Source organism: Theropithecus gelada, chromosome 4 (genome assembly GCF_003255815.1).
Source record: "Theropithecus gelada isolate Dixy chromosome 4, Tgel_1.0, whole genome shotgun sequence".
Classification (NCBI taxonomy): Eukaryota; Metazoa; Chordata; class Mammalia; order Primates; family Cercopithecidae; genus Theropithecus; species Theropithecus gelada.
Window position 1 is genome coordinate 108893802 of NC_037671.1, and position 17781 is coordinate 108911582.

A 17781-nucleotide genomic window follows, 5' to 3' on the forward strand; every position below is an offset into this window, starting at 1 on the left:
GCCCTAGTTCTGGCTGGGTTGCGGGAAGTAGGGTGGGGAGAAGGAAGAGCTGATATGTCCCAGGTCTACAGTGACTAGAGGTCAACCAGAGGGCACCTCTGTTTATAACCCGAGCCCCTTTCTCATTTATCTTCCACTGAGGATTCCCTAGTTGGATCCATGACAGGTTTTGTGACATCACCTGTCAGCTAATAATAGAAATTCAGTCAGCCACCTGCCAGCCAAGATGGATGGGTTTTTGGTTACAGACTTACTAATTGAATGTGGAGCTCCATGCCCCACCCCTGCCCCACTTCTCCCAGCCTGGTCCCTTCCATTCCCCTCCCCATCTCCAGCTTACAGGCTGCAGAGGCCATCTGGGGAGGCGCTTCCTACAGCACTCATTGGAAATCCCCCACACCCTTTTCTAGATGCTTTATAACGAGATCCCCACTGGCACCTTAAAGACAAACCACACCCCAAGGCCTTGCCTCAGTTCACCTGGGAGTCTCAATCACTGACTTGCTCTGGTGGCTGGAAGACAGGAACCCAGAAACCCAGTGTGAGAAGCCACATGGCAACTTGGCAGTGATGTGTGGGGTGCAGCCCCAGGAGCCAAGGGGCTTATACCTCCCAGAGGCTAACAGAATTGAAGCCTAGAGCTGTATTAGCACCCCAAATCAAAATCTGACTAGAGACAGATGACTTGGAGTGCTCTTAGAATACAGTAAAAAGACTTAGGATTTTAGTTGGTTCAGAGCAAAGGCTGGGGGAAAAAAATCTAAAATGTTTCTTCAGAATCTTTTAGTTTAGTCTGCCTGAATGTGCTGGTAAAAAATAAACTACGATGATATTCTTCCGGGAAAAAGTGATTCAAAGAACATCAATTTTTACCGTAAATTTGTGTTTAAAAATTTTGTAATAAATGAGACTCTAACATGGCCAATACTTGGGAATAATTTTATTTTCCTTTAACAACAAAAATGTTTCCAAGACCATTTCCCTAATGATGGGACTGGAATTGGAGAGGCCACCTGCCGTGTGGGTGGCACTGAATCGAGAGGCTTCTAAAGACCAGGGTGCCTCCGCCTGAGATCCCCGGACACCTGTGTGTGACTGGAGCTCCCTGCACGTGCTCTTGGGGCTGGGCGAGACCAGGAGGCTTTCCTTCCACTGCCTCCTGTATCACAGGACCTCGGCTCCCTCTGGACTACTGAGAAGAATGTATACCAGGAGTCCATCTGCAATCCAAGCTCTTTTGTGTAGTTAAAATGATAATGTTGCCATAAAAATGGCAGTTTAAACAAGGGGAAAAGGGAAGGGCTGGCTGTTAAGAGAACAGGCCCTCCACTTTCTGAAGGATCTATATGCCTCAGCAGGGCCCCCGTCCTGAAGCTGATGCACACTGGGAGAGCTATTCTCCATACACAAGGGCAGCCCATTCAGTGACACGAGTTCTTTCCTGGCAAATAAAATGTACCCTTAGATCTTTGCAGACATCACCACTTTGCTCCCTACGCCCCACTGGGTTTTTATTTTGGAAAAATAGTTTCAGAGCTGTTCATGGGCAGCTTGTTTTACTCTGTGAACTGGATGTAATGTTGTGAGATTTTTAAAATTAGATTTCCCAGTTTTTAAGGGACACCAGAGTTGGCAAAGCCTTTGAATCTTTATGGATGAGGTTAGCGAGGATTTCTCCTTGTTTTTAGAGCCTACGGATGTAATTCTAGGTATATTCACTACAAGTGCACTTTGGGCCTACAAAGTATTTATATGAGATCCCTTGATTAGGAACCTTGGCTATCAGCTTTACCATCCAGACAGCAGCTAGAGGAAATCATTAAAAGCAAAATAACTTCTTGCTCTGGCTTCTATATGTAAACATCTCATGTGTTACAAAGGTATTTTCAACACAGGCAGAGGTGTCTGGTGGGTATCATGTATACTCTAGCACCAGATGCCCCAGAAAAGACCTTCTACTCCCCAGCTAGTTGGCTTTGGGCAAGGTACTTAGATTCCACGAGACCTTCATTTTCTCATGGATTTTAAAATAGTATCAAAGTCACAGGACTGATGTGAAGATGAAATGATAGCACTTAGAAAAGGGCCCGGCACACTGGAAGTGCCCAGGAAACATGGGCTGCCAGCCACACTCAGAGCAAGCTGTGTACAGGAGCGGCGGGTGCAGCCACCTCTTGTAGACAGGGACCAGGAACAGTGAGGCTACGTGCTGAAGGTCGCTGACTGGGAGCCAGACACAGATAAGAGAATGGTCGGATCTACTGGAGTGAGGTCACCACCCAGCACTAAGGTGCCAAGGTCTTCCCCCCCTACTACTGCATTTATCAGAATATATGATTTTGTAATTTCAAATTTGAAACCCGAACGGTAGAACAAAGGCTAGCAGGGGAGCTGGAAGGAATGGGAGGGTCTCTGTCAGTGGGGAGGGGAGGGAAGGGAGCTGGCAGGTGTCACTGACGCGGCTTGGCCTGTGAGCGTGTTGGTGACGAGCACTGCACCCATTCCTAAGACCCCTGACTTGCAGGACAAGGCTGCAAACGACCACCTGTTTCCAAAACAAGACTGTGTGAATCCTTACCACGACAGCTTGCTAAACACCCTAGAAGTGAGAACTCGCTGGGCAGGGGACGTTAGAAACTAAGCCCAGGCTTCATTTTGCTAAAGTTCAAATCTGAGGGTTTCTGACAGAGGGTGGGCGCGCTCGACCTGTCAAACCTGCAGGGCGGCATTTCCTAGAAGTGCACAAGTGTTCAAACAGGCCACTGGGGATCTTTATTTTGTGTAGTGGTAGATGGAATCTTTTTGAACACTTGTATAAGGAATAAACGTATATGGCTCAGAATTCAAAAGCCTGTTTTGATTAAGGTACAGCAAAAGAAGGGATGCCTTCCAAGGGCCAATCAGAAATGGCCACATGCCAGATTTAATTCTCTCATCCCTTAACACTGCCAATGGGCGTCCAATTAAATAAACAAAACGACGCAGGAACCCCCGCCTCTCAAAGAGAGTTCTCTGTTGGCCTGACTGTGAAACGACCTTCCCGGAACCTCCCAGGCCAGACGCCTCGGCTTTCCTGGGCCAGTGACTGCAGCGCCGCCACTTACCAGGAGATGGCGGCTGGAGCTTGGGCTGCTTTTTGGTGTCCCCGGTGCTGAAGACTTCCGGCGGGGGCTCCTCCCCGCGTTCGATCTTGCACTCGAAGGCAAACAGGTACTGAATATACTGCTTTTTCAGGGAGCTCGCTGCACTGCTTGAGGTGCCAACGTTTAGGTTGGTGGCCAGCTCACGCCACTTCTTGTTTTTATTCACCTAGCAAAAAACACGGCAGGATCATTGGTTTGCAGCAAAGTGGCTTGTTTAAAGCCAGGAGACATCTTGGTTTACTTTTTTTCATTTGCCTCTTTTAACTAATGCTCATTACTCCCACTCAGGAGTGCATAGGCAGCATTTACAGTTATAAAACCATTAGGGAACCTGCTGATGGCAACAGAAAAAGCACTGCTCCGAGGTCCTTCTGCCCGCTGTGTCTCTCAACGCCTCACACTTATCCCACTCCACCTCCAATTAAGGAAAAAGGGCACGTCAAAACGTTTAAAAAGCAACAACGGCACTATTTTGCAATTTAGGTTTTTGGGCAGTGATGTGAGAGTGCTCATTTCAGCAGCTGCAAGCTCTCAGAAGTGGGCCTGGGATTCTGGGCAGTACCCGTCCCCTCACCCCAAGACTGCTTGGGGTGTCAGGCAAAAGCAAAAGCAGCACCTCGTGCGAAGGCGAATGAGCCCCTGGACCGACGGCCCCCAACTTAAAAAGCCTGATGCGATGCCACTGGCCACCAGCCCCGCCGACGGGGCAGGTGCACGCCTTCCTGTGTGGTGCTCTTACTCAAGGAGGCTTAGGCTGGAGACAACACAGTCACAAAAGGAGAAGAAAGAAAGAGAACTCCTGAAATGCGACATCAAGATCTGAGGCATTAATTTTAACCTTTTGATTCCCACTTGGGAACAGGTTATAAAAGGTTAAACATATGAATGAAACATGAGGATTTGCAAATAACTTGGAGAAGGTTTTGCCTTTTGATGTCTCCTGTGTTGTGTGGCAAGGGAGGGGGTAAGGGGACAGTGGTTTTCAATGAAATATTAAATTTCTGGATTCAAACTTTCTCACACAGCCCTTATGTCCATTTACTTAGTACTTGGTGGTGCATAAGTTTTGGATGCTCCCGGAGATGCCCACCACCCTCTTTTGGCACTTAATGCAGGGCTGCAAACCGTGGGTCTTTGGGTTACTGCAGAAATGGCAAGCCAGGTGCTGCTCAGTGTGACCTAAGAAGGAAGGCTGGGAGCTAGGCTTTGTGTGGTGGCAGCACCTGTTCCCAACCATATCTGATGCCCATGAGATAAAGAGCATGATGGGGTGGGGACAAAGATGCAACCCAGGTACATTCCAGCAACCCTCATTACAAGCCCATGGAGAGTCTCGTGATAGACCCAGCCTGGTTATATACACTGTGGACACAGTCACAGTAAGGAAGTAACCACACAGTATCTACTCTGAGCTGGTTGATAAAATCTAATGGTTTGAGCAGTCTTAGTGATTCTAAAAAAATCCATGTCAGAAGAGGGTAGGTGCAGGGGAGAAAGGTCAGGGGAGTTGAGGGGTAGAAGGCAAAGGAGCCCAGGTGCAGAGAGGAAAGGTCCTTACGTCTGCACTCCAGGCAGCTCCCCTGTCACACTGAGGCCTAGCCCGCTGGAGGTCACAGCACTGGCCCTCCTAACTGTCCAGTTATGGTGGGCATGGTTTGACAAGTATGACTTAATTTTCTGATAACCTGCTCTGGAGAGAGGGAAGCAGTATATGTGACTTATATCTGACACAGATAATTAATTCAGTCATTTGTAAAACATTTCTGAGTATTTCCTATGAACTACTGGCAGATTCCAGAGAATTCTGGAGCTGTAAGGAAACCTACAGGAAAATCTAGTCTGACCCACTGTATACATGAGGAAATTGAGGTCCAAGTACATGACCTGCTGAGGTCACACTGCGAGTTGGTGGCAGAGCCAGGGTCCCCCAGTGCTCCCTGACAGCACACAAACATGGGTTGCAGGAAGGCGACTTTCACACAGGCTTAGCTTTTCCTTTGTGAGAAAAAAAATGAGTCCACACATTCAAAGAAAGACAGTATAAGAACTTATCCATAATGCTTCTTTTTTTCCTCCCTCACTCATTCTTACCTGGGCCAAACCCCCAATCTCTTTGACGCAGACATAGAGCCGGAACAGGTCCAGAGGCTTCTTGCCCACGGCAGGCAGACTCGAGACAGGAGAGCCTCTCTCTTCCATGAAGGTGAGGTATCGGTCGACCCAGAGCTTTCTCTCTGGCTCATTCCCCAGTTCGTACACCTTCGTGATCTTCTCCCCAGTGGTGGTGGAGGAGCTGGACTTCTAGTACCCAGAAGCAGCATGTGGAGGTGGGGCATGGGTGGGCAGACGGAGAGGGAAGAAGGTGAGAAAAAAGTAATGAGCTAACAAATACAAGAAGAGAAGAGATTAAAAACTACTGCTATCACACAACAATTAGGAATGAAGGCTACTAGTTCAGGCACAAACTATACATTTTCTTAGTTAGGAATTTACTTTTACTTTAAATAAAAGGCCCAAACTCCCCCTTTTATACACTTAAAAACAAAAACAAAAAAGAACAAAGCCCATTTTGGATATAAGCGTTGAATCCCAGAAGGCAAAATTCCAGTGACACCTCATGTTATTTTTAAAAACAAAAGGTTCTAGCTCATGGAGTGATCACAGTGAATTAAAATTTTTACATGTGATATTATAGAGCCCAAAACATTAAATGGACTCCTACTTTTCCTTGTCAAAACAAGAATGGCTAAAGGGTGTCTTCGTTAAAATGCCACAGCATCTGGAGGATGAGCAACCACATGGTGCTTGCTGAAAAGTGTAAGGTAGATTTCCAGTCACGGGAACCAGTGGTGTAAGCTATAAGCTCGGTTTTCTTTTCTTTTTCTTTTTTCCTTTTTTTTTTTTAAGATAAACTAAGGGTCAACCAAAGCTTTGGGATTTATGGATAAACATATACATTTATTTTTATGCCTATGTATTTATATGCTCGTGTGTTTTACACTGATACTCTAGTTCTTGCGTTTCTATCTATCTGCTTTTACCTGACACTAAAATATCAAGAGCTGCCATTTCTTAACACCTGAAGCCTACTCCGTGGATTACATAATCTGGAGGACAGATAACACTTTTAGCCCTAGGCGGGGCAACTGTAGTTCTTCCCTTTCTTTTATATCGCTATATTTGTAAAAATATTTACAATATTTGCAATACTAGGGTTATTGTGCAAAATCATTTCTCAGTTCTCAATACAGATTTCTTGGAACGATAATTTACTTCATTTATTTATGCATACCTAGGTTATTATTTGCAATATAGAGCAATTATTATAGACAGAATTCTTAAGTTTTTATCCTTTTTCTTTATTTAGCTTAACATAATTTTAAACATATTTCTGAAAATGTGGGGGGTTAAATAACATGGCTGCCATTGAGGCTAGATGTTACCTTATTTAGCAGAATGATCTCCAGTAAAAGTAGGTCCCTGAGAAAGGATGCCTGAGAATGAAACTTACGCAGCACGTGAGGCCCCGCTTTCCCTTTAACTAACACGTGATTCGCTAGAGTCACTGGGCTGAGATTTTAAGCCTTCGGCTTCAGAATTACTGAGGCATAACATCTTTATCAAGTATGTAATGGGTGATACAGTTGATGTAAATATAAAATGTAGAATGATAAAAAATAGTTGTTTTATATTTTAGAATATACTTTGATGCTGAGGTTAAACTTCAAGTCACTTAAAAACTACTTTAGAAAGAGCTTAAAATATATAGGTATACATATTCATATATGTGTGAATATATATGTCTATAAACCCATATGTACACTTAGAATATAGAAACTATATATCCAAATAAGTTTTTAAAGCTTATTTTTCATATTCTTGTACCCAAGTCCTACTTGACTAGGAAAAGAGGCTGCTCTAACCCACTTCACACAAGATTCTCATCTGGACGGCACCTCAGAAGCTCTGCCGTCATTAATGGGACAGTTATTAATAACAGGTTCCTAAATTGTAGTATTGAGTTTTCTTTTTATTAACAGGACACTTATTATTAAGAGGTTTCTAAATTTTAGTATAGAGTTTTGTTTTTTTTTTTCCTTTGGGGAGTTACAGTTAAAAAAATGGGTCTAACGTTTTTCGAAAGTGAAAATTTGAAATAAGAACATGAAGAAAAAGGCACTATAATCTATAATCAGTTAACAGTAAAACAACTTCCCTCTTGCATTTTATTTGTAAAAAACGGAGGTAAAAGTTTGAGATTCAATTGAAAGATAAGACAAAAGTAATCATTTCAATTTAAAATTTCTCCAATTAGCTCAATGAATATCCTGTTTGTAAGATCCATCTGCCATTCCTGGTTTGGTCCTCTCTAAACTGAAACTGGGGAATGGTTCTGGATGAACAGTTAATCAAGAACTGAGCAATGGGGCACAGAAATGCTTGTTCTTGCTTCTGAAGGGACTGGATTGTTACAAGCTGGAACAGGCCTGAGATAATGATGGACGCAGTTTGACTATATATTAACTTTTCTCTCCTTGGTTAAATAAACTTAAGTTTAATTAACTTGTGCCTATCTCAATTTGTTGTCATAACATTGGAAAAATTAAATGAAGATACTTTCTAATAGAATAGTTCTATTTTTCATAATTTTCAGATCTTCTAAAAAGCATTTTTATGGCACCATAATGTGGGAAAATGAATCTGCACGGAACTGACACGGTCAGGCCTCAGTTTACATGATAAATCCTGAAAAGGCCTCCCGAGGTTGGCTTGCTTAGCTAAACCAGGGCCTCAGTTTCACCACACGCTTTACTTTTCCTTTGCAGCACTATGTCACATGCTGCGTAAAACTGTACGTTTTGCACGTGATTATTTGTCTGACACCCATTTTTCTGACTAGATCCTAAGTTCCACAAGGTAGAGTTTGCGTGGATGTTAATCGCCAACACTTAGCGTGGTGCCCTGCACGCTGGAGGGCTGTGATCGCGTTTTTTTTCCTCATGAATGATTACTCCAATGGACAAAAAGGGTGTGAAAAGCTTGGCAGCATGCTAACAGGAATTAACAGCTGATTCAAATATCCTATAAACAGGATTTCACCGAGCAAGGTGCGCAGTGAACGTGGGCACAGTCTAGTAAGGCTGAAGGCTGAGCACGAGGTTGCGCCCACTGCCAGCACTCAACGCCTCCACCCCAGCTTAAGGTTCGCATACTGGGCAGACAATGACCACAGCCAATATCCGGTGTCTGAATAGAGGGCAATTAAAGACTTAGTGAATAAAGAGCATGTACGTTATCACTCTCATCACCGACCAGGCTCGGGATATACTGTCTTTGTTCATAGACACTGGTTTTGGATGAAGGTCTTCATCTACACTCCTCCCACTGACAGTGGCCTTTCCAAAAGGTGGTTACCTTGCCCTTTGGAAAGACGGATTCACTTTTCCCAGTCACTAAGGCCTACCTAGTACTGCTTCAGTGTTGTAAAAATTGTATCCTACTGCTGTGAAACTTTTGTGGAGGCAAGAAAAAGGAATGGAAATTGCTGTAAAATTACAGCAAGACATTATTATGGTGCCACAAATGTTTTCCTTGCATATACTTTAATTAAGCCTATAAGTACATTTTCCTCAAGTCTTTTAGGCAGATTTACATTTCAGCAGTCTTTACCATATGCCTGGTAATATGTGTATGTGTATGTGTACGGACAAATGTTTATTTTTATTTTAGAATGTTTTGTAACAAAACAATGTTGGTCCACAGTACACTGTCAAAGCGTAGAGCATCTTCCTCATTTTGCCTTTTCCAGACCTGCTGTTAGACAGGCTTTATTAAGGACACTATTGAGAGCAATTTTAAGTCCAAACTGAAGTGGCATCTCAGAAAGAGCAGTTAACTATTCCGGGGTTGCATGTATTTGCAGTGATTTGATAGCAGAGATAATGTTAGGTCCTTCATTATACTCTCTTTTGTTCCCCTTTTTGAATTAGCACCTCATTCAAAAAAGTGGCTGTTTTCTGAACACAGAGCAATAGTCTGACATTTTCTACTACTGTGAACTTCAGTTTCTCTTGTTCCTATCTACTACAGGAGCCAGAAGTTTGCTTGCAAATTCTTCAAACTATTTATGGTACAGGAAGAGACCATGTATATGGAAATATTGAGAAAAAATATACAATTTCAAGTTTAATTATAATCAGAAAATAAAGTTTATAATTCAGTTTGCTATTGTCTTACATTAAAGGAGAAAGTCAGATTTTGATAAAGTCTCCTACAGTAGATGGAGATAATCTTAACTAGTGAATTAAAATATTGTGACTAATTCAAGCCTTCTTTATAAGTCAATGAAATTAGAAAGATGAAAAGTTTTAAACAATATAATACGGTCTATTGTTAGTCTTTGTTTTTAATAAGTTCTTATTCTTATTTTTTTATTTTTATTTTTTTTGAGATGGAGTTTCACTCTGTTGCCCAGGCTGAAGTGCAGTGGCATGATCTTGGCTCACTGCAACCTCTGCCTCCCGGGTTCAAGCGATTCTCCTGCCTCAGACTCCCGAGTAGCTGGGATTACAGGTGCCTGTCACTATGCCTGGCTCATTTTTGTATTTTTAGTAGAGACAAGGTTTCACCATGTTGGCCAGGCTGGTCTCGAACGCCTGACCTCAGGTGATCCACCCACCTTGGCCTCCCAAAGTGCTGGGATTACAGGCATAAGCCACTGCACCCAGCCCTTAATTATTATCTTAAGTTTTAAAGATTATTATTTTTAACCTCTGAAATTCTCCCTCTGGGCTAACACACAAATACTTTCAAAAAGTTATCTGAATTCTACCTGTTAACTTGAGAGCATTACTGATTCAGGAATGTTTTTCCTATTAAAAAAAGAAAACAAAACAAAAAACCAGGGTAGACCAAGAGGGGAAAACACACAATGTTGTCTGCCTTCTGAGACTCAAAGCGAATAACACAAAGACATCAAAATGCAGGAGTCGCGCCCCTTCCTGCGAGTTCCGACGCACCCCTCCTAGAAGCGCTCTGTCTGCTATACCCATCCTAGAAGCGCTTTCTGTTTCATCTCGGGTGCTGCAAAATCGAAATGTAGCTACAGAGAAGGTAAGAGCGAATATCGCCCTTTCTTCCTCTGAAAGGGAAAATGCTGGTTATCCTAGAGCTGTATGTGAATTTTACAAACATTTACTAGAACAACCAACTCTTCAAGCCTTCAGGCTCTATCTGTTTAAACCAGTGAATGGATAATTAATAGCAGCCTCCTTTTGGGGTTTTGACTAGATTGCCAGATTCTGCACAGCTAGGGTCTTCTTGCCTCCAACTTGCCTTCCTGAGCCGTGCTCGTCAATACATCGTCTTACAGAAATGAGCATGTTAATTAAGCCTTCTTGGCAAGTAATTGCATGTTAAGGCTTTTTTTTTTTTTTTTTAAAGATCTTTTGATGCTTTATATGAATGTAAAATAAAGGTTGCTACGGCACCATTACTTTTTTTTTTCTCTAATGGTACAGAATTTCTTTAGTAGGAAACTAACAGCCCACTTCTAGGGTCAGAAGAACATTGAGGCTTACAAAATTCCCTGATACATCCATGACATTTTTGTTATAATTTATATATCATACAGAAATCAACACTTAATTTCAAGATTATCAGCAGTCTTGTGCAGAATACAACTGTTCTATTTCAACTGATTCTAACATCGGTACACATTATTAAGCTAAAAATTCATTCACATACTAACATTTCTACATTTTTATTAATTTCAGACAAATGGGTTGAAAATAAAGCAGGGCTAATGTTACGCTAAACCATACCCAGATTGAATATTTACTTCTTTCAGGCAGGCAGTTTTGAAATAGACAGAACATGCAAAATACAGGTCAGGGGCCAAACTTATCATTCAGTCAATGGCTGCTATTAGTTCCCATATAAATGGAGAAGTAACGCATTTGAAAAATCTTCTATAAGTGCATAATGGATTAGACATTTAAAAAAAGTCACTGTGTGAAGGAGTTTGGACCCAGTTAACACACTCGCATGCTTTGTATAGAGGTGCTTCTTTATAACAGTTTTCATTACCAGAAATCAACTTCTCTGATGCACGCAAACTATTCATTTTGTCACTAATATTATTATTTATAAAGAAAACCCTTTCATGGATAAATAATGAAGAAAAAGTCTTATAAAACAAATAAACAAGCAAGCATTCAAGTAGAATTAATTAATTATAAAAAAAACCCCAAAAAAACAAAAAACAAAAAAAACAAAAAAAACCAGAGCCACTTACAGGGCTTGATGGAGTCTTTGGCCAGCCTGGGCTGCTAATGCTATCACTTTCATCTCCATGAAATGAGGAGATGCTAGCAGAGCTGGGGGACATTGGGGAAGGGACTGGCAGGTTGCCTGGGGTTGGGGGCTGAGAAATACCCTGAGAGCTGTAGCTATCCTGTGGTAGAGGAATAAAAAAAAAAAAAATGACAAAGGTAGGGCAAACTTTATTTAAAATAACAAAAAGTACATCCACTTTAACAAACTAATTTATATATATATACTATATATATATAAAGACACGTACAAACAAACACACAAAACCACACATAGATAAAGGTATTAAAACAACATTCTTAATTAGTATAATTGGGTAAGTCTGCTGGATGCTGGAGAAGGCCAGTACGCCACCATGCTTACTTCAAGCTTACATGGAATGCTAAGCATGGGTTACCCCTTATGAAAGAAAGAAAAAAAAAAAAGCTGTTCACCTTATTTATCAAATAAGGCAGGAAAGCAAAATATTAAGTATGTTGTTGTTGCTGAGGCGGCCAAAACAGGAAGCTATAAACTGAAGGCAGAGAAAATGGCTGCAAGTACCGAAACCAGGCAGGACCCCTACCTCTCCCCACCCCGAAGCATTTTTCTTAGGTGGGTCTTGTCCCTCCACCCCTCTCCCCCAACCATGAGTTAATGCCATAAGAACTAGTAACTTTCAGATCCACACCATGAAGGGGCTGGGGAAAGAAAAGAAGACTACGAACATGTTGCACAAAATGAAGGCATGCAGAGGAGACGAAACGAAAAAAAAGTGGCGGCCAACACCAGTGAAGAGAGAACGACATGGCAGCTTTTTGCTAGGCAGACCCCACACTGCGTGCAGAGGCGGAAGGAAGTACCTTTGACTTGCTCTCGGGCTGTGGAGTGCCTTCTTCTTTGCCGTCTGCTTTGAGAGGCAGGGGCAGTTTGGATTCACCAGGAGACATCATATCTGCAAGACCCATAGATGCTAATCGAAAACAGGAGAAAGAGTTTAGGATTATACGTGTGATTCGTCAGACTGTACTCCTGCCAACACAAGTTACAGAGTGAAGCAGGAGGCCCTTGCATTTCCCTTGAAGGAAAAAAAGAAAAAAGAAATTGTAATGGGGAGCATATTAATTTCTGAAATGCAAACAGCACCGCATTCTGGCAAAATCCTTTTTTATCTAAAAAAAAAAAAAAAAAAAAAGGGCAGTCATTCTGTATGCTTAAGACCCAAACCACTGAAGGTCAACTTATGTCAATATTATTTTTTCAAAATTATTATACCTTTGAAAGAGTAGGCAACAAGTGGAAATAAGGCAAATGTTTAAATTACTAATCAGGAGTTGGAAGCAAATGTTGGGTGTGCATATTTTTTACCTAGGTACTAGAGGATTTAGCGCCTTCTTAATTTCATGGGTGCAAATAATCTATAGTTTGCAAAATTATTTGACATTTCACAGTGTTTCTTCTGAAAACCTTATCTATTGCATGTGGTCTAGTCAACAATAAGGGAAGACAATCACAGCAGACGGCTTCAAAAACAATATAATTAGAAACAAATTTTTGAAGGAAAGGATTTCTGATTACTTTGCAATTGTGCTGGGATCCTTTCAGTCTGAGAGCCTGTGGTCATTAACCCTGACAGCAGCTTGATGCCCAGGTCAGAGGCCCACAGCAGCTCCAGAGTCAACACCACATTTTCTAGCCCTAGGCTCAGAAATCCAATCAATTCTATCTAGGCTTTAGCATGAAAGGTTCACCAAAGAACAACTGATTTCTACACACATTCATTGCAGATACCAGTAGACATTTTCGGGTTAAAAATATGGGGTTAGATTTCTTTTTAATGGAAGAACAAGGCTAGAGTAAAGAATCAGTGTAGCTATCCAGGGAATAACAGCTGAATTTCTACAGAACCCCACTGTGAAAACCATCTGTGGAACACTGGGCTGCAGGGGCTGCGAGTGAGGCACCAACCAGATGTGAGGAGTCAGAGTGAGGAAGAGAGGGAAGGAGAGAGAGGGGAGAGAATGATGAGCCCTATACATGAGAGGGAACCAGAAACTAGGCCTATTTCAGATGAAAATAAACCTGAGGTTTGATGAACAGGGCCCATTCTACATTCTGCAAATCAAAGTGCTGGCTCAACCAAGACGGGACACATGTAGCGTCATGTGCCAAGAAAAAAAAAAAAGCTTTAAAAAAGGCTCTGCAGATTGCCCACTACAAAATGATTATTGCACATATTCATGTATTACTATGTTTTAGAAAATAATTAGTTTTAATTACAGCAGTGAGAGAGTGAGCAGGCTCTGGTGAATTAGCTGGCAAGCTTTGTGGTGCTAATTTGCTAATATCGTTAGCATCACTGCAGGTTGAGACCATAGGTCCTGCCAAAAAAGCCTACCCTGCCACGTGCCCATGAGTTTACATCAGCACACTCAACAATACACTTTGAAATCCCGTATTTTCCACGGGCACATTGGCTTGCTTTTCAAAGCCCATTTGCAGCCCAGTCAGTCCTTAAAGTCATCACAACACACACAAATCATAATTGGGATGTTTTTCTTTTTTTCAAATTACTTTCAATACTTAGACTTTAAGAACTGGAACAAAAAGCTTTTTCAAGTGATGCAGCTGCAGAGAAAAATCTATTGGGATCAGCTAAAAATGCTGTTATTTTTGTGAATGTGTGAAACCTCAAGCAGCTGAGAGATATTACACCACGAAGACCGCCTTGTTCAAAGCAGCGGATTGGACTGCTTCCACGCAGTTTTGTCTCTGGGGTCTAACGAGATATGAATTAGTAAACCTGTACATTAAAAAACACCCTGTTCAGAAGAATAGCAGGATAAAAGAGCAGGATGAGTGCGAAAAGAGGGGCTTATGTATGCGAGTCCACATGTCCTGGCTAGTTGATTCAGAGTGGGTTCAAAGGAATGACAGCCAAAACAATTCCAGAGAAAGCGGTAAAGTCATGGGCACATGGCTTCTGTGGCATCGCGCTTCCCCAATGGTTTTAAGTGGTAGTTTTGTCAGTATTTACAATAAATTATGTATGAATATTATTTTGAAGGCGGGAATAGTAAGATTCTATTTTACGCATTAAATGTGTTAGCGTACACAAAAGCAACTTGTAAGCACACAGAACTAGGCCAATGTGTATTATGGAAATTACTGACAATTTACACTGATTTGAAAATCAGACTTACATGAATATAAACATATTGTTGGTCTGAAATTCCCCAAATTTCCTCATTCTCTATTATATATTTTAAAACAGGCATTTTGGGTGTGCAAATAGAAAAATTATCACAAGTGGCACTGTTCTATTATTTTGAGAGATAAGTAAGGATAGAATTTAGAGTAATAAAGAGTTCTATTTAATATTTCTACCTTATAAAATATATGGTTTATTTTAACTAAATGGATTAGAAGGTCTTTCCTTACTGTGGTTTTTACTATTCTTTTTATTGAAATGCTTATTTTTGACTTTTTTTTTTTTTTGAGACGGAGTCTCGCTCTGTCGCCCAGGCTGGAGTGCAGTGGCCAGATCTCAGCTCACTGCAAGCTCCGCCTCCCGGGTTTATGCCATTCTCCTGCCTCAGCCTCCCGAGTAGCTGGGACTACAGGCGCCCGCCACCTCGCCCGGCTGGTTTTTTGTATTTTTTTTAGTAGAGACGGGGTTTCACCGTGTTAGCCAGGATGCTCTTGACCTCCTGACCTCGTGATCCGCCCGTCTCGGCCTCCCAAAGTGCTGGGATTACAGGCTTGAGCCACCGCGCCCGGCCTATTTTTGACTTCTTACCAGAATTCTCAATGAATCACTGAAAAGAGCCATATGCCTCCCAAGGCAATGGGACTCCGGGGGCACTATTTTTTCTCCTTTCCCAGAAGAGAAGGACCACTACTATCACAAGGACGTGTTAAATCAAGGCACTGTTCTTTCTCCTATTGACATGAGTAATCCAGTATGTAAAGTTCAGACATAAAAAGGGGCAGTAAAGAATCTGTGACTGCAGAAAGTGCTGCTTGAGTACTGTAAGTACGTTTTAAGCACCAGCCTCTGGCTTTACCATTGAAATTTAAGAACTAGAATGATTTCTTAAAGTAAGTGTGGGTCCAGGTCCTAAGGCAGCTATTCCACACTGGATTTAATATATTCAAAAGGAACGTAAAGAACATATGACATGAGTCAAACCGAACTTCAACACTCATGCCTGCTTTGGTCCGCTTCCTTTACTCAGTCTCCTCACAAGTCTGCAAAATCATTCCCAGAAGATGGTGAAATAGGTCAGAAATGCACAGTTCTTTTCTTTTCATGGTAATATACCAGACTGCAAAACATATGATTTCTTGTTTTTGAAAACACAGAGAGCTGGCCGGGCGCGGTGACTCACGCCTGTAATCGCAGCACTTTGGGAGGCTGAGGCGGGCGGATCACGAGGTCAGGAGATCGAGACCATCCTGGCTAACATGGTGAAACCCCGTCTCTACTAAAAATGCAAAAAATTAGCCGGGCGTGGTGGTGCGCGCCTGTAGTCCCAGCTACTCGGGAGGCTGAGCCAGGAGAATGGCGTGAACCCGGGAGGCGGAGCTTGCAGTGAGCCGAGATTGTGCCACTGCACTGCAGCCTGGGCGACTGAGCGAGACTCTGTTTCAAAAAAAATAAATAAATAAAAGAAAACACAGAGAGCTGATCTATGTATGTACATCCATGGATGTTCATGACTATGTTTACATGTGGCAAGATAGAAAGTCCACCGTGAAGGTAACACACACAGGATCTGAGAAGGGCTGGCGAGACGCATTGCTCTCATTGGATATGCAAGGCCCTGACAGCCCTGACCGGGAGGACCCTCCACGGCACAGGGTGGAGCCGACGAGCACCCTAGAGGCCCTGCATACCCCATCATTGCCATCAGCGCCCCTCCCCACTGTGGCCACCCCCAGGACACTGGCCATGCTGGGTGGCTTTCCGAGGAAAGCAGCTCCCCCAGCCACCTACAGAGTCCGGAGCCGTCCACATACTTTGGCATAATCTCAGGATATATTTTCCCCCAGTTTAAGAGATTGGTTTTCATAATTTATCAAAACCCTTTTATCAAGTCCTTTGTATATGGGGGGAGGGCAGCAATTCACCTGAAATCATTACCTTAGAGCAAGCATGCAAGTGGGCACCCCAGCAACCGCTACCAACACCCTGGACAACCAGCCCCTTGCAATGGTGCTGAAGACCCAAACCTTCCTTTGTGAGAGGCCCTGAAGTCCCAAGACAGAAAACAGTGATCCAGCTGGAAGACTGATACTCTAGGCGTAGTTTTGTGAATCTTTTCTTGTTTTTCAATTTCAAAACAGCAAATCATCTGGTAAACAGCAAATGCCCCATAGAGCTGGAGGCAGATCTGCCAGGAGACTGTTGAGCGAAATACCGCCACACTGGCGCTTCTCAAACTTGAGCTTGCATGCAGGAAAACTCCCTGCAGAGGTGCTCAGGGGTGCGGATTCCTGGACTCCCCTCAAGAATTCTGAAGGGAGCCCCGGAATCGGTAGTTTTAACAAGCACTGCGGGAGGTCCAGAGGTAGGAGGTTCACACTTTTTGTGGCAGTGTGATTGTCTTTTTCTTTGTAAAGGCCTACCGGGGTTGGTACCCTGTGCTGGCAGGGCATTAACAGGACATTTGCGTGTGGGACTGAGCGGTACTAGGTTAGCAGAAGGACTCACTTCTGGAAGGTGCCCAGGGCTCTCTGTGAGAAAAGCCTGGTTCCAGCGGCACATATGGCCGCTCCTGTACTATTTATACGTGGCAGTGGGAGAAATGCCCTACATTTTGTGGAGTAACGTCTGGTGAGGCAAACTTAGAACCACAGATGGGAGATATATTTTTTGGAATTTAGATGTCCACTTTAAGATGATGGTTTATATGCAGACAAGTGTAAATGACTAATGAATATTATAAAACTCAACACAAATAAGTAAAACCTAACCCAAGACACATGTATTGTATGACAGTGTATTTAATAAGGGTATACATGATTTGTAATTTTGCCCACAGTAATACATAATTCTAACCTTTTAATCTAAATAATTGAAACAAAACAAAACCAAAAAAAGCTCTTTAGAGGGAAAAATTCCCACTGCTTACCATCCTACTTCCCTTGGCATTTTAAGTGAAGAAATAGTTGTCACATTTATACTCACACTGACTCCATTTAAATAATTACTTGCTCACTGAAGCCTGTAACAATTTGTCACTACACAGGAGGATTTTTTTTTTGGCCCCGTACACTGTCTACAACACAGTTGTTTGAACTCAGCGAAGAGCATGCTGGA

The 17781-nt window shown here is 42.5% G+C and overlaps 1 protein-coding gene across 3 annotated transcripts in view; it reads right to left on the reverse strand.

Moving 5' to 3' along the window:
- ARID1B (AT-rich interaction domain 1B) overlaps positions 1-17781 on the reverse strand; it is a 444496-nt gene that overhangs the window by 23078 nt on the left and 403637 nt on the right. For 2 of the 3 annotated variants that reach the window (XM_025381992.1, XM_025381993.1), the window contains 3 exons: positions 12320-12429; positions 5235-5444; positions 3105-3309 (listed from right to left, as the gene is read on the reverse strand). In XM_025381992.1, coding sequence (XP_025237777.1) covers positions 3105-3309; positions 5235-5444; positions 12320-12429 — 525 coding nt within the window. Of the gene's footprint in view, positions 1-3104; positions 3310-5234; positions 5445-11439; positions 11599-12319; positions 12430-17781 lie in introns of all 3 variants that reach the window. The other variant, XM_025381991.1, reaches the window with a different exon arrangement.